The 18,390-nt window shown below is 45.0% G+C and overlaps 2 protein-coding genes across 2 annotated transcripts; one reads left to right on the top strand and one right to left on the bottom strand.

Annotated features, from left to right (window-relative positions):
* Nucleotides 1–1,337: 1,337 nt before the first annotated feature.
* Nucleotides 1,338–12,660, bottom strand: abhd17b (abhydrolase domain containing 17B, depalmitoylase). Its single transcript, XM_076164746.1, has 4 exons — nt 12,155–12,660; nt 10,492–10,968; nt 3,744–3,923; nt 1,338–3,405 (listed from the first exon to the last, which is right to left on the bottom strand). The coding sequence occupies exons 2-4, from the start codon at nt 10,956–10,958 to the stop codon at nt 3,186–3,188; spliced, it is 867 nt and encodes a 288-aa protein (XP_076020861.1). The 5' UTR covers nt 10,959–10,968; nt 12,155–12,660; the 3' UTR covers nt 1,338–3,185.
* Nucleotides 12,661–13,030: 370 nt separating this feature from the next.
* On the top strand, nt 13,031–17,484 carry cunh9orf85 (chromosome unknown C9orf85 homolog). Its single transcript, XM_076164747.1, has 4 exons — nt 13,031–13,223; nt 13,664–13,770; nt 14,112–14,225; nt 15,810–17,484. Exons 1-4 carry the CDS (start codon nt 13,122–13,124, stop codon nt 16,057–16,059), a joined length of 573 nt encoding a protein of 190 aa, XP_076020862.1. The 5' UTR covers nt 13,031–13,121; the 3' UTR covers nt 16,060–17,484.
* The last annotated feature ends 906 nt before the right edge of the window (nt 17,485–18,390 follow it).

The following is an 18,390-nucleotide window of genomic DNA, read 5'->3' as shown; positions in this document are numbered from 1 at the left end:
TCCTTTATTCACTTTACATTTCTGTCTCTGAACCTAAGCAGCAGGGTTAATCTCCTGACCTAAAGCAATATCAAGTTACTATGTTTTCCCCCAGCAATGGCAGCCATCTGCTTTGAAGATCATCTCTCCAAGTTGACCAAGAGAAGTCACTGTGTAGACAAGATGACTGGAAACAGTGCAGAACATGGCATTGAGATGATACATTATGAACAATACGCCACCACAACATCCCATAAAACCCACGAGACATTCAAAATCAACACCTCTTAACATCTCAGCAATGATTCTGCATGAACTTTATGGCCTGTTGAGTTAGATTGCATTACATCATGCACACTTTCGTGACCTTCGGTTTCTGAAATTCAATATTCAAGAAGCACAAGATGGAAGATCAGCACTTGAGAATTGAGTACATCCATCTAAAGAGCATTTCTAAACTTAGTTTTGGAAAGCATGCCAGCAAAGACTTGATATTCCCCAAGAAACTGCTGATTAAATCTCATGACCATGAGAGTAAAAGTGTTTTATGCCAATAACCTTAACTTTGTTGGCCTGAAAACGTCTCTCCTCATCTCCATTATAGAGTGATGCTCCATCATCACTACGTGTTCTGGTATATGGTGGGAAGCAGTGAAGAGTGTAAAAATCAGTTGTCCTCACGCTCCATCAAATCCTCAGTCACAACTTATTTCGTTTCACAAATACCATTTTTATTGTCTCTATTCATTTTAATAGTACAGTATAATCCATATTGTTATTACATGTAAGTTCCTTCTGTAATGAAAAATGCTATACAAAAGAAACAAACAAAAAAGTTCTAATAAAATCAGAGATGCTGTTAGTAAAGATGACCAGTATAAAGGTCATCTTAAAGCAAAAACGATGACCAAGCTTGGTCAAATAATTCTCATATCAAGAGATCAAGACATGACATGATGGCAAAAAACATATTTCCAGTACAAATATTATTTACAGAGTTAAAACATAAAGCATATCCTTGGTTTTAAGTACAGAAAAAAAGTTAAGTCTCTAAAAAAAAAATGTATTATTTTCCATAACAACAGACCATAACCTGACCAACAATAACCAATCCTGAAGGATTTTGGTCAACTAGTTTCAGTTCTTCTTGGCCTGTTAAGAAATCAAACCTGAAGGTTTACAGTAGCACCAACTGGTTTATTGGCTAATGATCAACATAATTTAACCCAGTTTGCGAACACAGACTCGAGCCAACGCAGGGTTAAAAATACCTGTGAGGATATAATTCATTGACATTTCAACAACAGAAAGTAGCCATATGTGGCATGCAGTAGCACTTTGACATTTGCTTTTCAGGGCTTTGACAGCATGTTAATGGCGTCAACAGTGTCTGGCTAACGCTTTGCTCACTCAGCATTAAAGGGCAAATCTACATACAACACATTCATACAAGAAAAAAAACAGGCAGAAAAAGAAATAAGCTACATTTAAGACTGTGCAAAAAGGCTTTCATTGAATCTCTGATGGAGGCCTTAAATGCTGAGCCACACAAAACATTTCCCCGGTGCATGAGCTGAGTGAGCAGCAGGGTTGGTGTCCATTCACCTTCATCTCCAATTCACTAAAGTAAACTCAGAATCAATTATAGTTACCAACAATCACAGTCCAGATTCTCAATAACTTCCACTTCATTATTGTCTTCTATAAATCCACTACCTAATGTAAAGATGAATCAACACCCGCCCTGTTAATTTAACGTTTGCACTTCAGTCCCCAGTGGCATTAGTGGTGTAAGAGAACTGACAGTTTACCTGCTGCCACAGTAGCTGAATGTTTATCATATAAAAAAGATACATCTAGAAAGATCTGATCCAGGTACACAGGAGATCTGTGGTCCTAACTACATACCTTTATCTGTCTTCAGACCCGAGTGACACATAAAACACAGCCTCACATCATAAGAGTTATTACATGAAGGTTATTTGAGGTCTAAATACTTGGTAGAGTTGTTTTTAACGTGGGTTCAGATGTTTCGTCCATAGAACTGTCCAGCATTTCGAGTTAGTCTACAGTGTAGTGATACTGATCTTACAGCAGCAATACTTCAAGGTAAACACACGAGAAAGAGGTGTGGTGCTGCAGAGTGTGAGGCCAGAACAGCCGCAGAGTATGAGTTAATCACCTTGCTTCATGTTCTCCTGGATTGTGACATCAAAGCGCTGATAGTACCTTTTTAAAATCTAAAAAGACAACTACAGATGTGATATAGCCACCGGGGCTCTGGAGATGTTTCTAGATGTAATTCCAACAAAGTACACTTGTTTGTGTGTCTCTAATATATTATACTAAACATTTGGCAACACTGGCACAGCTAGACTTATTGAGTACAGCTCTCAGTCACAGGTGATTCGTGCAAATATCACGTATAATATAAAAAAATATAATAAACAATATCAAAGAACATGGTGGCTGCAGTGTGTAGGACCGAACCGGACCTGACCCGCAAGCAGACAGAGGGTCAGTTCTGCTCTGGTCGAGTCACAGAAGCTCCTGTCCGGCCAGGTCTCCACTTAGGAACATGTCCTCCTCAAAGGCAGCGAAAATGTGACACTCACTCTGTGACACACACACACACACACACACACACACACACACACACACACACACACACACACACACACACACACACACACACACACACACACACACACACACACACACACACACACACACACACACACACACACACACACACACACACACACACACACACACACACACACACACAATGTGTTGGCTCTCCGTCTACTGTGTACGATTTTTTTTCCCTCATTCAATCACTGCAACAATGTGCAATTTTCGACATGATTTGAAAAAAAAAAAAAAGAATATCTAAAAGAAAACAAAAAAAAACAGGTTTCCAGATGTTGAGTGTATTTCATGTTCACAGCTGCAGCGTGTGGAGTGGAGGGTGCTGGCAGGAACTTGCCTCCACAGGGTGAGGTGCCCGATAATGAGCCGGGAAACGTCTGCCACCGCAGTTTCAGTAGCACACACGGAAACTTCAGATTTGACGCATCCTACTCTTACACAAAACAAAGGTCTTGTACCACGCACATAAACCATCCTTCTATTATAATCCACTGCCTTCATCTCCTTTTCTCTCTCTCCACCCCTTTTCCCCCCATCACCCCCTCACTGCTCCTCTACAGATTGACCAGCTCGTGGGCTACAAACTGCTTGAGTCTCTCCAGGTACTGCCCGTACAGCTCCACGTCATTGTGCCCTGCGCCCTCCACCCAGAGCGGCTCCACGGGCCGCTGGCAGCGCTCGTACAGCGCCAGGCCGTGCGAGAAGTCGATGACCTCGTCCTCCGTACCGTGGATCACCAGCACCGGTGACGTAACCTTGGAGATCTTGTCGATGCTTTTGAATGAAGAGAAGAGCAGAGCAAAGACTTCAGTATGGATTCAACAGTAGATATAAAGCACATACACACGGGAAAAGAGAATCCTGGGTAATAAACAGAAAACGAGAAGAAGGAGGGACACTTCATCTACTGGCCACTAGAGAGAGCTACTGAAATGAATCATTAACTGCAGCTAGTGATGTCGTTTTTAATAATGCAAATTCACAGTGATGCATCTTAAATGCACATGTGTCTCATGTAAGGTCGAGGGGTGTGTGTGTGTGGTGCCTTTCAGTAGCTGTGTTACATTCTGGCTGGATCTCACACGTCATCTGCCAGCGCATTACACACTCACTTGGGGAAGGCGTCGAAGCAGTAGGTCTTCTTGGTGTCGGGGAAGGCCACCCTCATGCCAGAGGTGAGCGGTGAGTGGAGGATGACGGCGGCGCTCTCGTAGCGGGAGGCCAGGTCCACAGAGGGCACGGTGCCGATACTCTGGCCGTACACGATCACGTTCTCGGGCCGGATGCCGTATCTGGAGAGGAGGACGCACAATATTGGACAATATCACGCTTTTGCCAGTCACAAACATGATCTTTACACTTCCTGTAACCGGACGCATGGTGGTGAATTTGGGCCTCAGCTGACAGCTTTGTTTACATGGCAGGCCTCCAGTCAGGCCCTTTGTTGATGAGGCTCCAGTTCTGCTGATACATTAATGAAAGTGGAAGCATTTTGGATTTATCGTTTACGCTTTTAAAAAGGGAAAGATTAGCTGCTCATTTCCGGCCACGTATAATGACAACACTGATTAGTCTCCTGTTGTTTTATTTCCCCACCTGCTGCCCCATAAGCAAACACACATGCGCACACACACACCTGTGTGCTAAATGAGCCTAACTCATACTCCATCATCAGATTAAACATGATGGTACAGTGACTCACTGATTATATGGACACACACACACACACACACACACACACACACACACACCACACACCACACACCACACATCACCCCCCCCCCCCCCCCCCCCCGGAGCTGCCGTCACGCTGATGAACAGGAGACCACCAGTGGAGAGTTTCATGACAGAGAAAAGGAAGAAAAGGAAGACGGAAGACAGAGAAAGAGGCGCTGATGCTGGAATGAGAGAAGGATAGAAACCGAGGAAGGAAAAAGAAAAAAAGAACATTCCACTGCCGATTATGGAGAACGTGACCCAGTCCAACGTGCAGTCAGCTGACGGGCTGAGACCCGGGACCCGGGCTGAGAACACTGCATCTCTGTCTGCTGCACTGCACTGCACTGCACTGCTGGATACCTCACAGCGTCGACCTGCCTGACGCTCTGCACCAGCACCCTGACTGTTACACTACAGGCTCAACATGAGAGCCGCCGCAGGGCAATTACACCAACCACACGGCAGGGCAATAATTAGGAGACACAGCCTTTAGTGATGCAGACCTACTGCAAATAAGACACAGGTGCGTCACTTGAGGACACAGACATGGACCATCATGTTGCAGCAACACAGAAACCGTTTACAGTTTGCTGTGTCAGCTGGCCTTTATAGAGTATAAATAGTGGTGAAAATAGCACAGGAGGGTTTGTGTTGCGCATGTTAGCTCTTAAAAGCCACATGTAGGAAGAGGATTAGTCACAAGGCCGATAACGCTTTGACAAACAATGAGATATGTCTGTGTGTCAAAAGCTGTGCAGGAGATGATGCTGACAGGCAAATGCTGCGGTCAGCTGCAGGTACAACTGACCCACGTTTCCCATCAACTGATGAATTCTCCAAAAAGAGGAAGAGGGACAGAGTGCAGCGAGTAATCTGAGAGATGAGTGCATCATTCTGTGGATTTACATACACACACACACGCACAGATGGTTGACATTAACGCCTCCGGGGGGAGCTGGAGGAAAGGGCCCGTCAAAGTCTGAATATTAGAGGGATTCATTACACCTCATGATCTTCACGAGCGGCAGAGCACAGCGTCGCCTCCAGCTGCGGCCCGATGACTTCAACAGTCAAAACATCTCCACTCGTCTTGCCTTCTTAATCTCTCACTCGTTTATCCACAAGGAAAATCTTATCAGCGTTGAACCTTCAATCTGTAATTACGTTTAATTTTACTGTGCGCTTTATCTTGTCGATGTTTCACCTCCGTATCAGGCTCCCAAACACGCTCGCCACAACAACGCCCAATCCATAACGCAGCGCTGTGCAGGGCGCACACACCAAATAAGCGTCGCTTGCTCGCGTCTCTACATTTAGAGCAGTTCATCCAGTAATGGGCCTTTTCTGCTCAAGGGCAAATGTAAGTAGAGTCACTCGTGCAAAGCTTGAACTTGTGACCTTCCGCAGACAACCCAGGCACGCCACTGTCCCTTTCCAAGTCCTCGCCACCATTATGCAAGACACACTATGGCCTTTTGCTGGCTGGCTGGAGTCCAGGGAGCGTCATGCAAATGGGAGGAAAATTACAGGCCGCACGTGCAGCCGCGCCTGCGTTAAGAGCAGTGCGGTGCCTAAACTCCACCAAGCTCTCGCACAAGACGGCCCCCAACCCCCACCAACGGACACACCAGCACTGGCCATTTCCTTCATTGATTTCCATCTTGAATAGACGTGGCTGGGGCCACAGCTAGTCGTGCTCCATGGTTACAATCCCCCTCCCAAAAAAAAAACCCTTAATCAATTTATTGTCCTGACACAAATCTGATCCATTATGCACTGCGTCATCTCTCTCTCTCTCTCATTCTCTCTCTCTATTTCCACCCATTCTTTCTTTTACTCCCCTCTCTTGGCCACCCACCTCTCCTTCCCCACGGACCAAAAATATTCACAATGATCCAACATCTATTTTAGGAAATCCTGAACATATGCACCATCATTTGTTTCACGTATTAGCACACCATCTGCACGACAGGGGGGGGGGTTGATCTTATTGTTATTGTGCCGAGAGTGTTTCTACTAGTTTCCTTCCATTGAACACAAATCTATTTAGATCCCCATGTAAACACAATCAGGACCAATTGATGTAAAAATGACAAAAAGATGGCGATGGTGGTTTTATTGTTGAGGCTTAAGCAGATCAGCCAGGTGAGCTCACACTCCACCCAGACAGTCTGAGAGACACAGCAGCCCTTGTTTACATCCGTCTTTGTTCCCGTTGGCTCGACAACAGCAAAGGAATGAGGCTCATATGTATGGCGGGTTTACGTCTCTGTGTGTGACAACAGAGGAGAAGGACGACGTTTGTGATTTGAGATCAATAAGACCATTGACTAGGAAGTGAGTGTGTGTGTCCCCTCCCCCCCCCCTTGGGCTGAAGTGTGGGAAGGCCTTAGTCTAAAAACTCAATGGAAATCGGTTGCTAGGCGACCAGTCAATATTAGACTAGAAGGATTGACTGCTGGCCCGCCTCCAGCACAGAGGGAAAAGAAAATGATACGCCGTTGCTCTGTGGACATGGACACACACGCGTGCACGCACACACACACACACTGATGTCGGCCGCTTCTCCCTTCGTGGTGGAAGCTTCAACAAAGAGACAAAACACCTGACAGGTTGTGTGTTCTTCAGTATGGCCATGAAAGGTTTGTGTGAGTACTTGTACATCTGCTGACTCATGCCACAGAACCACGTGACTCCTGAATCCCTGCCCAGGTGAAGGGAGCGGCTCTCTCCTCTCACAGCTCTATACTTTCTGGTGCCATGTGTGTGTGCGTGTATGTTGGCCTCCAGTTAGTGGCATAACCTCTAGCTGCCCACTGTCACATCACTGTGGAGTAAAGTAAAACAAGCTGGTGCACAGTGTGTCGATACCTAAGAGAAAGTAAATGTGCTGATGGTGGAAGAGAGGAAACGGAGAGAAAAGAAAGAACCATAGAAGCAGAAAAAAAGACGTGTTGAAAATCTGGAATAGCTGTAAAGAAGAAAATTAAGCCGTAAAGAAAGTGTTGCCCATAGCAATGCAAGCAGAGAGAGAGGGGCAGAGCAAGAGACAGAGGGAGAGCGAGCAAGCTGAGGAAAGCCCCCCTTCTTCATGAGCTCTGTGTGATCTGACATAAGAGCGACGCACGAACAATGCAGGCAGCTGATTAAAGCCGCTCTGCACTGCCTACAGTGAGAAACAGTCCAGTTGATTCATGTTGAGCGTTGAGGTTAAGAGGCTGGGCTGCACCAAAGTTTATCACACACACACAGATTCCGTCTGCCCTACATACAGATTCTATAGTAGGAGCATGTACAGAGCAGTAAACGGCTATTATGCCAGGGTGTTCAGTCTAAATCTGTAGGGCACACGTGGACTACAGAGGGAAAGTGTGTCAGGCAGAGAGATAGACAATTACAATCTGGTTGGAGATTCTGTGGCACCATAAACCCCGGAGGAGTCCAAACAGTTAAACTGATATGCATCTCAATGTGCTCGTCACTCCGTGTGTGAGAAAATGGCAAAGCTGGAGCGAAATACTAAAGAGGTTCTAGACTGAGAAAGTGGGACGCTGGCTGGAACGAGGCAGAGGAGCTGAGGCAGAGGAGCTGCTCTGCTGCTGAGACAAAGTAGGCAATAGGGGAGGATACAACAGAAAACTAAAAACGCACAAAAACTGTTTCACAACCCGCAAAGAAGTCCTCTCAGGCATGTGTACACCTCCGGTGTCTGAATGAAACTGAATTGCCTCTCCGGCCTGCAGTGAGACTGACGCAACGTGTGATTCTTAACACAGCGTCGAGAACTCGGGCCGTTTAACAGGTCTGTGGCGGGTCAACCGCCTGAGGGGTCGACTCCACACATCAATATCATAATAATCACTGCACGCTCAGGCTGTTCACACGGCGGCCATGTCTCTGAGAACGAGGCTGACGCGTTCTCTGCTGTGCAACACGACGCCGCTCGCAGCTCTGAAACCTTCAGTAGCGCCGGCAGACAAATGGCCACTTCAGGTGACGTGCGTGTAAATATTTAGTCTTTGTGGGCACATAAGGCAGCGCCCGCACGGAGATGGATTGTTTTTTCAGCCATGTTATTGAAGGGCGTGTCGTGCTCACTTACTTCATGCAACAGTTGCGACACGTACTGTATGAAGACCTACATGACCGTTTCACACCACACTGATGTCACCGGTCGAGCCCGGAGCTGCACTGCCTAACAAGCAATCACTTCTGAGTCCAGCACGTGTGTAAAGATGATTGCTTCACAGATATGCCGAGTCATTATTTGGTAGTTTCGTGATCATTTTACAATCTTCCGGAACCAAGAAGCTGATGATTAGGAGGCCCAAGGTCAGATTGAATATTAACAAACTGATTAACCACAACCTCACATGTTCACCTCAGTCAGTGACCTGTGTAGCATGTTTTGCTGATCAGAGTCTCACACACACACACACACACACACACAAACAGCAGTGTTTTCCATTCAGTGAATTCCAGTCAAATTCCGAGAAATTTCAACTTGGACACGCCAAGTCATTAACTTAAGCTGTGGCTAATCAGATTTAGTTAAACAAAAGACAGAAAAGCAGCGATTTTTTGTACTTTTACAGCTGAACATTGAATGAAACTAGAAATGTTGTAGTGCCACAAAATCAGAACTTTAGCTCCAGAAATTTCAATATGAAATGCATAGCGGCGGTTGAGACAGCTGACACACACACACACACACACACACACACACACACACACACACACACACACACACACACACACACACACACACACACACACACACACACACACACACACACACACACACACACACACACACACACACACACACACACACACACACACACACACACACACACACACACACACACACACACACACACACACACACACACACACACACACACAATAAATCACAGAGCAGAACATGATAAAGGCTGTTTGCTGCACGGATTAAATGATTGTTGAAACTAATTCTCTCCATTGGTCATGACTGTGAAGGAATGCCAGATTCCTCAGAGTGACTACAAGCTAAATTAAAAAGCAGGAGAAGAAAGAAAACCGTCAGACGGGTAGTTCTTACTCTCTGGTTTAAGTAGGTGGAAGTGGAAGCAGCAGAATAAGAAGAAGAGGCAGCACTTCCAGACATGTTTTTTACTGTCATGTGTGGAATCTGATCCTCGTGATCAGGTGATGCCAATGCCAGCGAATCATACCCACTTAATTTCAAACGACAACACACAAACCTATCAACATAAAAGACGTGTCGACACGACAACAGCACAGTGCCTAGCCACAAGAAAATCAGGTTCTTCTGCACCATCGCGGCCCATTTCCTGTATGTTGAGCCTTTAAGATTGGTTTCCTGTTTAGCTTGCCGACTTCCTTATTTGTGTGTGTGTGTCTGGGAAGTGTTGGTCATATGCTAGAAGAGACAAGCGTGGTATGTTCTAAGATAAACAATGATGGGAATAATGTAAAGAAGAATAACTGACTGTCACAGCAGAGGTTAGTATCCGTCTGTACGGGTATTCTGTTTCCACTCGCACAAATCAGCATCTTCATCTTCCACATCCTGTCTGTCCTCAAGCCAACAGGCAGCGGTGACATCTACCAGTGTGTGTGTGTGTGTGTGTGTGTGTGTGTGTGTGTGTGTGTGTGTGTGTGTGTGTGTGTGTGTGTGTGTGTGTGTGTGTGTGTGTGTGTTCTTGAAAATCACTGCTGAGGCTTTCATGTATAGAAAATGCCGGAAAATACAGTGAAATTAAAGGAAACATCAGCCTTTAAATATCTGTAGGCTGATAAACGGTTGCCAACAGAGGTAGAACACACAACAGAGAGCCCACACACACACACACCCACCTACAGCTGGCCACCTACATAATCGTGCCTGTTATGATCAACCTACGACGACGACGACATCATCATCCTGACCAAAGTGCGGGCCTCCACCCAGCTTCTGCTCCAGATCCTTCATATCTCCAGCGTGAATAACTCATGGTGAGTCCCCAAGTTTTACTTCATACAGCCTACTATCATTCTTTCTACTATCCAAATCGACTTTACTTTTCAGAGGATGCTATTAATAAGACTCTTTCCCTATATCAACCCCTCCATTCTCCATCGGTGACCATCTCCCCTTACCGTGAGCGGAGGGCCTGCCAGGCAGCGTCAACATCAGCGTAGAGGTTCTTCTCTGAGGGCTTCCCAGAGCTGGCCCCGTAGCCAGAGTAGTCGTAGGAGAAGACGTTGCAGTTGATCCGCGAGCCCAGGCCGATGTAGAAGCTGCTCATTTGACCCAGATCCACCGCGTTGCCGTGGGAGAAAAGCAGCGTGTAACGAGCACTTGGCGAGCAGCGGACGAACATGCAGGCGATTCGGTTGCCTCTTGTGGTGCGCGTCATGAAACATTCGATGGCGTCCTTCTCCCGGGCCGAGTACTGCCAATCTGCTCGCTCCGAGAGATGCAGCGTCCAGTGGCTTCCACTGTCATCGGACATGAGGCTGTAGGTGGGCTCTGGGGGCAGGAAGGCCAGCTTGGAGGCTATCTTGCTCGGACAAGGAGGGCAGCAGAACAGGCAACATAGCTCACTGAGAGATAAGTGGTTCATCCTCAAAGCACTGTGGAGAGAAAGAGAAGGACGCTGTTAACAGTATGGACACAAGCCAAGACAACGAGTTAAAGGAGGAGCATGGAGCTTTGGGCTTCGATAACCAAATGATGGCCACTTATTGCCACAAGTGAGAGCAGATGACACAAGTCCAGGAGCACAATCATGTTGTCTCAGCAGGAAACAGCAGGAATTTCCCCTGCCTGGGACATGAAGCCATGTCTAACAGAATGTATTAATTTATGACCTACACTTAATATCAGTTCTCCTCTCCTGTATGTAATGTTTAGCCTCTCTTTGACTCAGATCAGACTCAGTCTGGACTCCTGGTGAGCGTTTCATCTCCATCGGCCTCCAGGCTCCACAACCACTCAGACAATATTGATGCGAACGTCTTCCTTATTTCACGTGGCACCCTGATCCCCACCCCAGGCTGGCTCTAACATGTCCCTGCTGCTCGGGGGGGAAGTCAAGAGCGGCTTCGCTAACTCCAGCCCATCTTCAGATTTAAAGGGGCTCTGGCTTTTATGGATAAAGTCAATCAACATGCTTTTTGGAACACAATCCCAGTGATGTAATGTTTTGGTGAGACCAAAGCTGGTTGTTCAAGATGACAACATCTTGTGGTCTGCCTGGAATGTCCTGGAAGTTACAGAAGTCATTTTGAATGCCTGCTTGTAATCTGTCACACACCACCATCAGACAAACTAGCCTTCTAATAGGAAACAGAGGAAGATTATGTCAGGGTCTGACAATGTGTTCTGGCTCGATTTCACTCCAATTCGGGTAACATAAAGTGAATCTGTTTCTGTTAAAACCTAGCTAATCTCGACCTGCATGATGCTAACATAGAAAAATACAAAGCAGGGGCTGTTTATTGTCCATATTAGCCCGTGCAATCCACAATCTCCATGACAAGGAAGCAAAGTGGACCCCAGCATCGTTTTAATGCAAAATGATCAAAGACGTATACGGCTAGTTTACAAACTGAGGGAATGTTCACCAGTTAGCGTTTGTACATCGCGACGGGCCAATTAGCGAACAACACTCATTGTGTGAATGTATGTCCGGTAAATATATATACATGTAAATATATATCGATTTTGAGTATATCGTCTATACACTATTGATTTTGTGTATATTGTCTATATGCTATATATTTACTTTATATAATAAATATTAATCAATAACCTTACCTAGGTGACGGCGGGGCGCTTGTCTTATTTCACTTTCAATTTTCCGGCAACACTACTTGCTAACGCCGTCGTTGCCCGGTGTTATCTTCGCTCCGAGCCAAATAAGTTATCTTCCTCTCGACGCCGGGAGCTTGACACAGTGGTCTTCGGCCAGTTGAACCTCTGCTCGCGCCGTAATGTCGCCGTGTTTTCACCCTCAGCTGGTAATATTGAGCCGTGAGTTAGCTAATGTCAGCCTCTCCTCTTCTGCCGTTCCGTTTCTCCTCCGCGCGCTCCTCTCAGCATATGGTCCTGAATGATAACGAGGCCGATTCATTCAAAAACAATGGGATCCATACAACTCGCTGACACGTCAAATCTCGGCGATGGTGTAAGATGAGCTGAAGTCGTTGCTGATGCCCGCGCCGGTTTGTCAAACACTCGCTAGGAACAGAGACACTTTCCTCCCAAACATCACCGCTTTGGCTCAGGAAACCACTCCGGTTGTTATTTTGGCGAGGAGGGAAGGAGAGGCGGTGATTGAGAGTTATATCCACCAATGGTCAAGGGGTAACTCCCGCTTTCCACCAATCGTATGGAATATAGATTCGTTATGGGCGGGGCTTGTCAGACCGCAGGGTGAGGATATATTGTTATGACCGATCCCTTAGTGAACCAATAGAAGACTACTATTAAAAGCATAAGACCAATCAGCGCCATGATAGGCGTTTCTCATGTCCTACAGAAGACGTCATCGACATAATACTATTTTCTTAAGCAGATTTTTTTTAAATGTAAGAATTGGCTAATCGCGATCTATTTATATCATGGGCGCGGTAGTGTGTTAAAGTTTTAGTCACATCAAAAACGGTTAAGAATGTTGACCTCGATGACGTTTCTCATTTTGCCGATTAACTTCCGGGTTAATGTTCTGCATGGCGCTTAGGGATCCCTGTGGCATGTGTAGCTGCTGAAAAGTGTAAATAAGATGAGTTCTCAGAAAGGTAATGTATGTCGAGCTCGACGCCAGAAACATCAAAACACCACGGCCTTCAGAAACGACAAATATGGAGCGACTATACAAGTAAAGGTGTGTATATGCGGTCTGTTTAATGCGATATGAGGCTGACAAGAGCGTTCACACATTACAAAAAGTGCAGTGAGTATTTATTGTTGTTTAAAAGTATGAATATTATAGTACTTACATAAATTACAACTTGTGGCAACGATTCCTCAGTTTTGACTATTACAGTGATGTGACAACTGAACTGCATCTGGATGTTTCACGCGATAGTTATGAGATTGAAACTACAACAGTTAGAAACACTCCCAAGACAAAATACACAAAATCAAAGTATTAGCACAGAAAAATAACATGACACAAACAAAAGACGGAAAATGCCAATGTTAATTTCAGGAAAAGAAAATGAAGCAATCTCTGTATTATCAGTTTATATACATAATCTCTGTGATGTGAAAATATCAGATAATATTGCCACAAAGTGTAACACTTTCTGTTTTCATTTATAGAAGGCAAATTCGAAGATCCACGATGGTCTCTGCCAACACTGTAAAGGTGTACTGGAGTGGAAAGTCAAGTACAGCAAATACAAGTCACTAACACAGCCCAAAAAATGGTGAGTAACTGCAGACACACACTCCTCAAAACACATCAAGTAGTGTTATGACAATCAATCAACATTTACAGGTTAAAGGTTCACCAGTGTTTCACTATTCACTAGACTCCTTTCATATTAAGAGGGGTATGAAAAGGTTATTAAAGTCACAAAATGGTTAGTGAAAATATAAACTAATGGATGATGTGAACTGACACTAAATCCTGAACTGGGTGAGGCTCTTATGTGTAATGTCAAGTATAGTAAGGTGTGCTTACGATTAATCAGAGTTATTACAACATCCTGTACTTGTGCGTGGGTTTGCATCCATGCCTGTGTGCCAACTGTATTGTCCCTTTCAGTGTCAAATGTTCTCAAAAGTCTGTGAAGGACGCGTATCACATCATCTGTAAGCCGTGTTCCACTGAGCTGGAGCTTTGCTGCAAGTGTGGGAAGAAAGAGGACATTGTTATTCCGTGAGTATGTGTGTTTGTGCGTGTGTGTGTATGTGTATACAGATTCAGAGGTTAAATGTAAGGTTGTATTTGTTCTTTATCTGGAGGCTAGAGACAATTTACATATGGTTAATTGTATTGCAACACTGCCATCTTCTGGACAGAAGAAAAAGAACAGACGTTATTGGGTCAAATCACACATAGAACATGTCACCATGCAAGCACGGCATTCTGAAATCAGAATCAGAGGGACTTTATTGCCAATTAAGTTTTCACTTACAAGGAATTTGTTCTGGTACAGCATTCTTCAACATATTAATTAAATTAAAATAAACTAAACGTGCAAGTCACAAGGTACAAATGTGCAAGAACCAATTGTTCTGATTATATGGTCAGTGGGTGACCCGGGCCTTGTTGGTGAGGCCCACTGCGGAAGGGAAGAAGCTGTATTTGTCGCGTGAGGTTTTGGTCCTGATGGACCTAAGCCTCCTGCCAGAGGGGAGGGTTAGAAACAGATTGTGTCCAGGGTGGGAGGGGTCGGCCACAATCTTGCCTGCCCGCCTCAGGGTCCAGGAGGCAAACAGGTCCCGGAGGGACGGCAGGTTGCAGCCGATCACCTTCTCTGCGCAGCGAATGATACGCTGCAGCCTGCTCTTGTTGATGTTGCTCTTGTTGTTGTTTGAAATGTGTCTTGCGCACCTCTCTTACTCACACACACACATGCTTTTACAGAGGGGTCAGTGCAGGGCAGCCATGATACGGCGCCCCTGGAGCAAGAAAGTTGACTGGCAACTCTCCCGCTGCAAGTCCACTTTTTTGGTCCATACAGGACTCTTACCGGCAACCCCCTGGTTCTCAAGCTCCCTATGGACTGAGCTACTGCTGCCCCTGTAGTAATGAATATTACAACTGATTCTGTACTCATTTTAATTGGTGTTTTCTCCTCAGTTCTCATGCGTTTCTACTAGGGCTGGGCAAGTTAACGCGTTATCATCACGTTAACGCAGTAAATAATTAATGCTGACAATTATTTAAACATAGTTTTTTTTTTTATTATTATTATTATTTTGAAAGTCCGTTGCTCACTAGCTACAAACTGCAGGCTGATGGGGCCAATATTTGAGAATATTTTTAACAATTAGTTATTTAATCGCAATTCATGGCAGCAAATCATGCGATTAATCGCGATTAAAAATTCCTGATTGATTTTTGTGTATCATCAGAATATTGACACTTCATGTATTTTAACAAGGAAACTATAGTATCTGCAGGCAAACGTGCGTGCACACACACTCACAAAGGAAGGAGGTGTGTGGTTGGGTGTGCAGGAGTGACTGTGTGATAATGGTTTACAGGGCTCACAGGTCAGGTAGAATTTAGTTTAGGTCCCCAGGGAGATCAGGGCCGACTCTGCTCACACACACACACACACACACACACACACACACACACACACACACACACACACACACACACACACACACACACACACACACACACACACACACACACGCGCGCGCAAACGCTTGCACACATACACGCACACACAAATACACCATATTCCCCACACTATACTTCTAATCTAGTCTGTATGTCACTGTGTAGGATAAACTCACAAGGAGACATGCAGGAGGAAGAAGGAGATGGCCATCCGAAAACTAAAGCACGTGGACGAGGGAAGAAGGACATGGATGACTTAGACAGTGATGACGATTTTGATGATGAGGACTTGGACTTTGGAGCTGATGATGATTGCCATGAGGATGATGATGAAGACTGTGACTTGGGACCCAAGAAGACACAGAACAAACCTGCCGCACTCCCAGATGTGTCCCAAGTGAAGATTAAACAATAAAGACAATGGGCAGGTTGATATAATGCAGGTTGATATTTTTTCTTACATACATTTTTTTTTAGATCAGATTAGATTCAACTTTATTGTCATTGCATGTCACGGGTACAAGCAACACGATGCAGATAGCCTCTACTCAGTGCATAAGCGATAATTAAATACTATGTTACATAGATTAAATATATGATTCCGAGGGGTATTTACAGTACTACTCTGTAGGAGTACAGAGTATATACAGTAGTGCAAAGAATGATTTTACATGTTTTACAGTATGTGCAGTAAAAAAAGAAAGTACAATGAATGAACATAAAAAGTGCAGTGAGAGGATGGGCGATGGGGTTTTGTAATGAAGGTCGGCTTCATTACTAGCATGTACAGCAGAATTGATAGTCTGGTTAAAGCTGGGGTGGCAAACCTGCGCCTCTTTGCCGGCTGATGTGCGGCTCGGCTCCATCTCGAGTGCTCACAGATTTCTCTCTTGGTGTACATCATTTTCATATTGTGAAATAAACATCTGAAATGCATATTGTGACATCATGACAGGTTTTTCTTCTGGATGGCAGGTTCAGGCAGTGAGAGGATGTCCAAAAATGCAAATAACGAAGGTTTTAACTTACAGAAATGCTTTTAATCCCCACACTGCACCCACACACACTCTTTATACCGTCCTGGTGGTTACCACCCTGATGCACAACAGGTGTGGCGCGCCGTCCACCCTCCCTGCAGTTCTCTTGTGCCACCAACAGATGGGGACATATCTCCCCTTCAGGACCCAGCCTCTCGTGATGTCACAATAGGCTATGCGGTGGTTGGTGGGCTTGTAGTCACTGTCGACTTGAATGCCTAGCCGCAACCGTCGGAGGTGTGTGTCCGAACCGGTCCTGCAACACAGTGCGTCCCCTCAGGCCACACTTTTATTGTCCTCACTGTGGTGTTCACAGTAATATACGTTTAATCCGTCTAGACATTTTGTTTACAAAGTTGATTTAATTTTTTACGAGTTTTTTTTTGTATGGCTATGGTTTTTTGAAGTGACCTTAGCTTCAAGAGGAAGGAAGTTCAAAAGTTCCCTGCAGGCTTTAAATGTAATAAATGTAAAATTTAAATGTAAATTCATGTTATTTCCGTCAATCTTGAGGGGATGAGGGTGTTGCAATGGGTCACGTGTGTGTATATGTGTCTGTGTAGCCTGCGTTGTGTTTTTGTAAATGACGAGCTTGCAGTTGGGATGAAGATGGCTTTATTGTTCTGCAACAGGAGACATTATTTCTGCCTGATTAAACATCAAAATTCACTCCACAATAAGTATTTAACCAAAGTAAATCTATTCTGATACTAATTTCCAATGTTACCATTTTGTATCTAAAGTATATCAAAACACCCATGTATAAAACAAAACAGACAACTAGCATTCAATAAACAATACTTAATCCTTTTTTAGCCATAATGGGTAAGAAGTTCACAGGGTGCAGAAGATTTCTGTGAACTACCTTCACTCTGTCTGAGTTGATGTCTTTGATCTTGTGTAGACATTGATGTTAGACTTCACAGCCACAACTTCATCTGGAGAAGCTACCTTCCTCTTTCCTCTTTCACCGACGGCAAGCGGCGAGCCCTTGACTCTTCTGTTGTACAGCCTGCACTGTTCTTTCTGACTGTGCCTCTGTGCAATCTGTACCGCTTCCCGCAGGTCTGTCTTTGTCAACTGGGAGACGAGGGACCCTCCCCTACATGAGATAAAAAGGTGCAAAGCCTGTTGTTTTGTGCTCAGTACAGTTGTAGCAGAACTAGAGAAAACATAACATCTGAGGCCATTTGGCTTTGGACTTGGACATCCGAGAGAGTCAACAGTTCCTTGATCAACTTGCTTTTGAAATTTGCTCCTTGATCAGTGTGAATTCTCTTAGGAAAGCCGTAAACAAGGAAGAAGTCATTCCACAGTCTTTGAGCTACTTGCTTGGCAGATTGTTTTCTGCATGGGAATGCATGGGCCATCTTAGAAAAGGGATCAGCCACGACTAATACTAGAGAGTCTCGCTAGAGACAGTGGTCGGCTCTTCCCCTGGTGACCTGCTGCATCATGAATCACCTTGAGCACCTGCGCTTTGAGGGAGTTAGGCACCACGAAGAGGGAAAGTATTCTGTTCATGTTGTGGTCTTTCCTCACCTTGCATAGCACATCATCGTGAATGGCCAACTTGTCCCAGTACTGATGTACACTGCAGGGCTCATCTACTCTTTCACTCTTAGATGGCTTTCAACGTCTCTCGATGTAGAAAAGAACACGGCTGATGGTGCCATCGTGCCCTTGGTGGTTGCTGTGAGGAATGGGGG

This window comes from Genypterus blacodes, unplaced genomic scaffold, assembly GCF_046128005.1.
Source record: "Genypterus blacodes isolate CSIRO-AG114 ecotype Tasmania unplaced genomic scaffold, CSIRO-AGI_Gbla_v1 ptg000138l_1, whole genome shotgun sequence".
NCBI lineage: Eukaryota > Metazoa > Chordata > Actinopteri > Ophidiiformes > Ophidiidae > Genypterus > Genypterus blacodes.
Note: the sequence above shows the minus strand (reverse complement) of the source record. Positions and strands in the feature narration are given on the sequence as shown.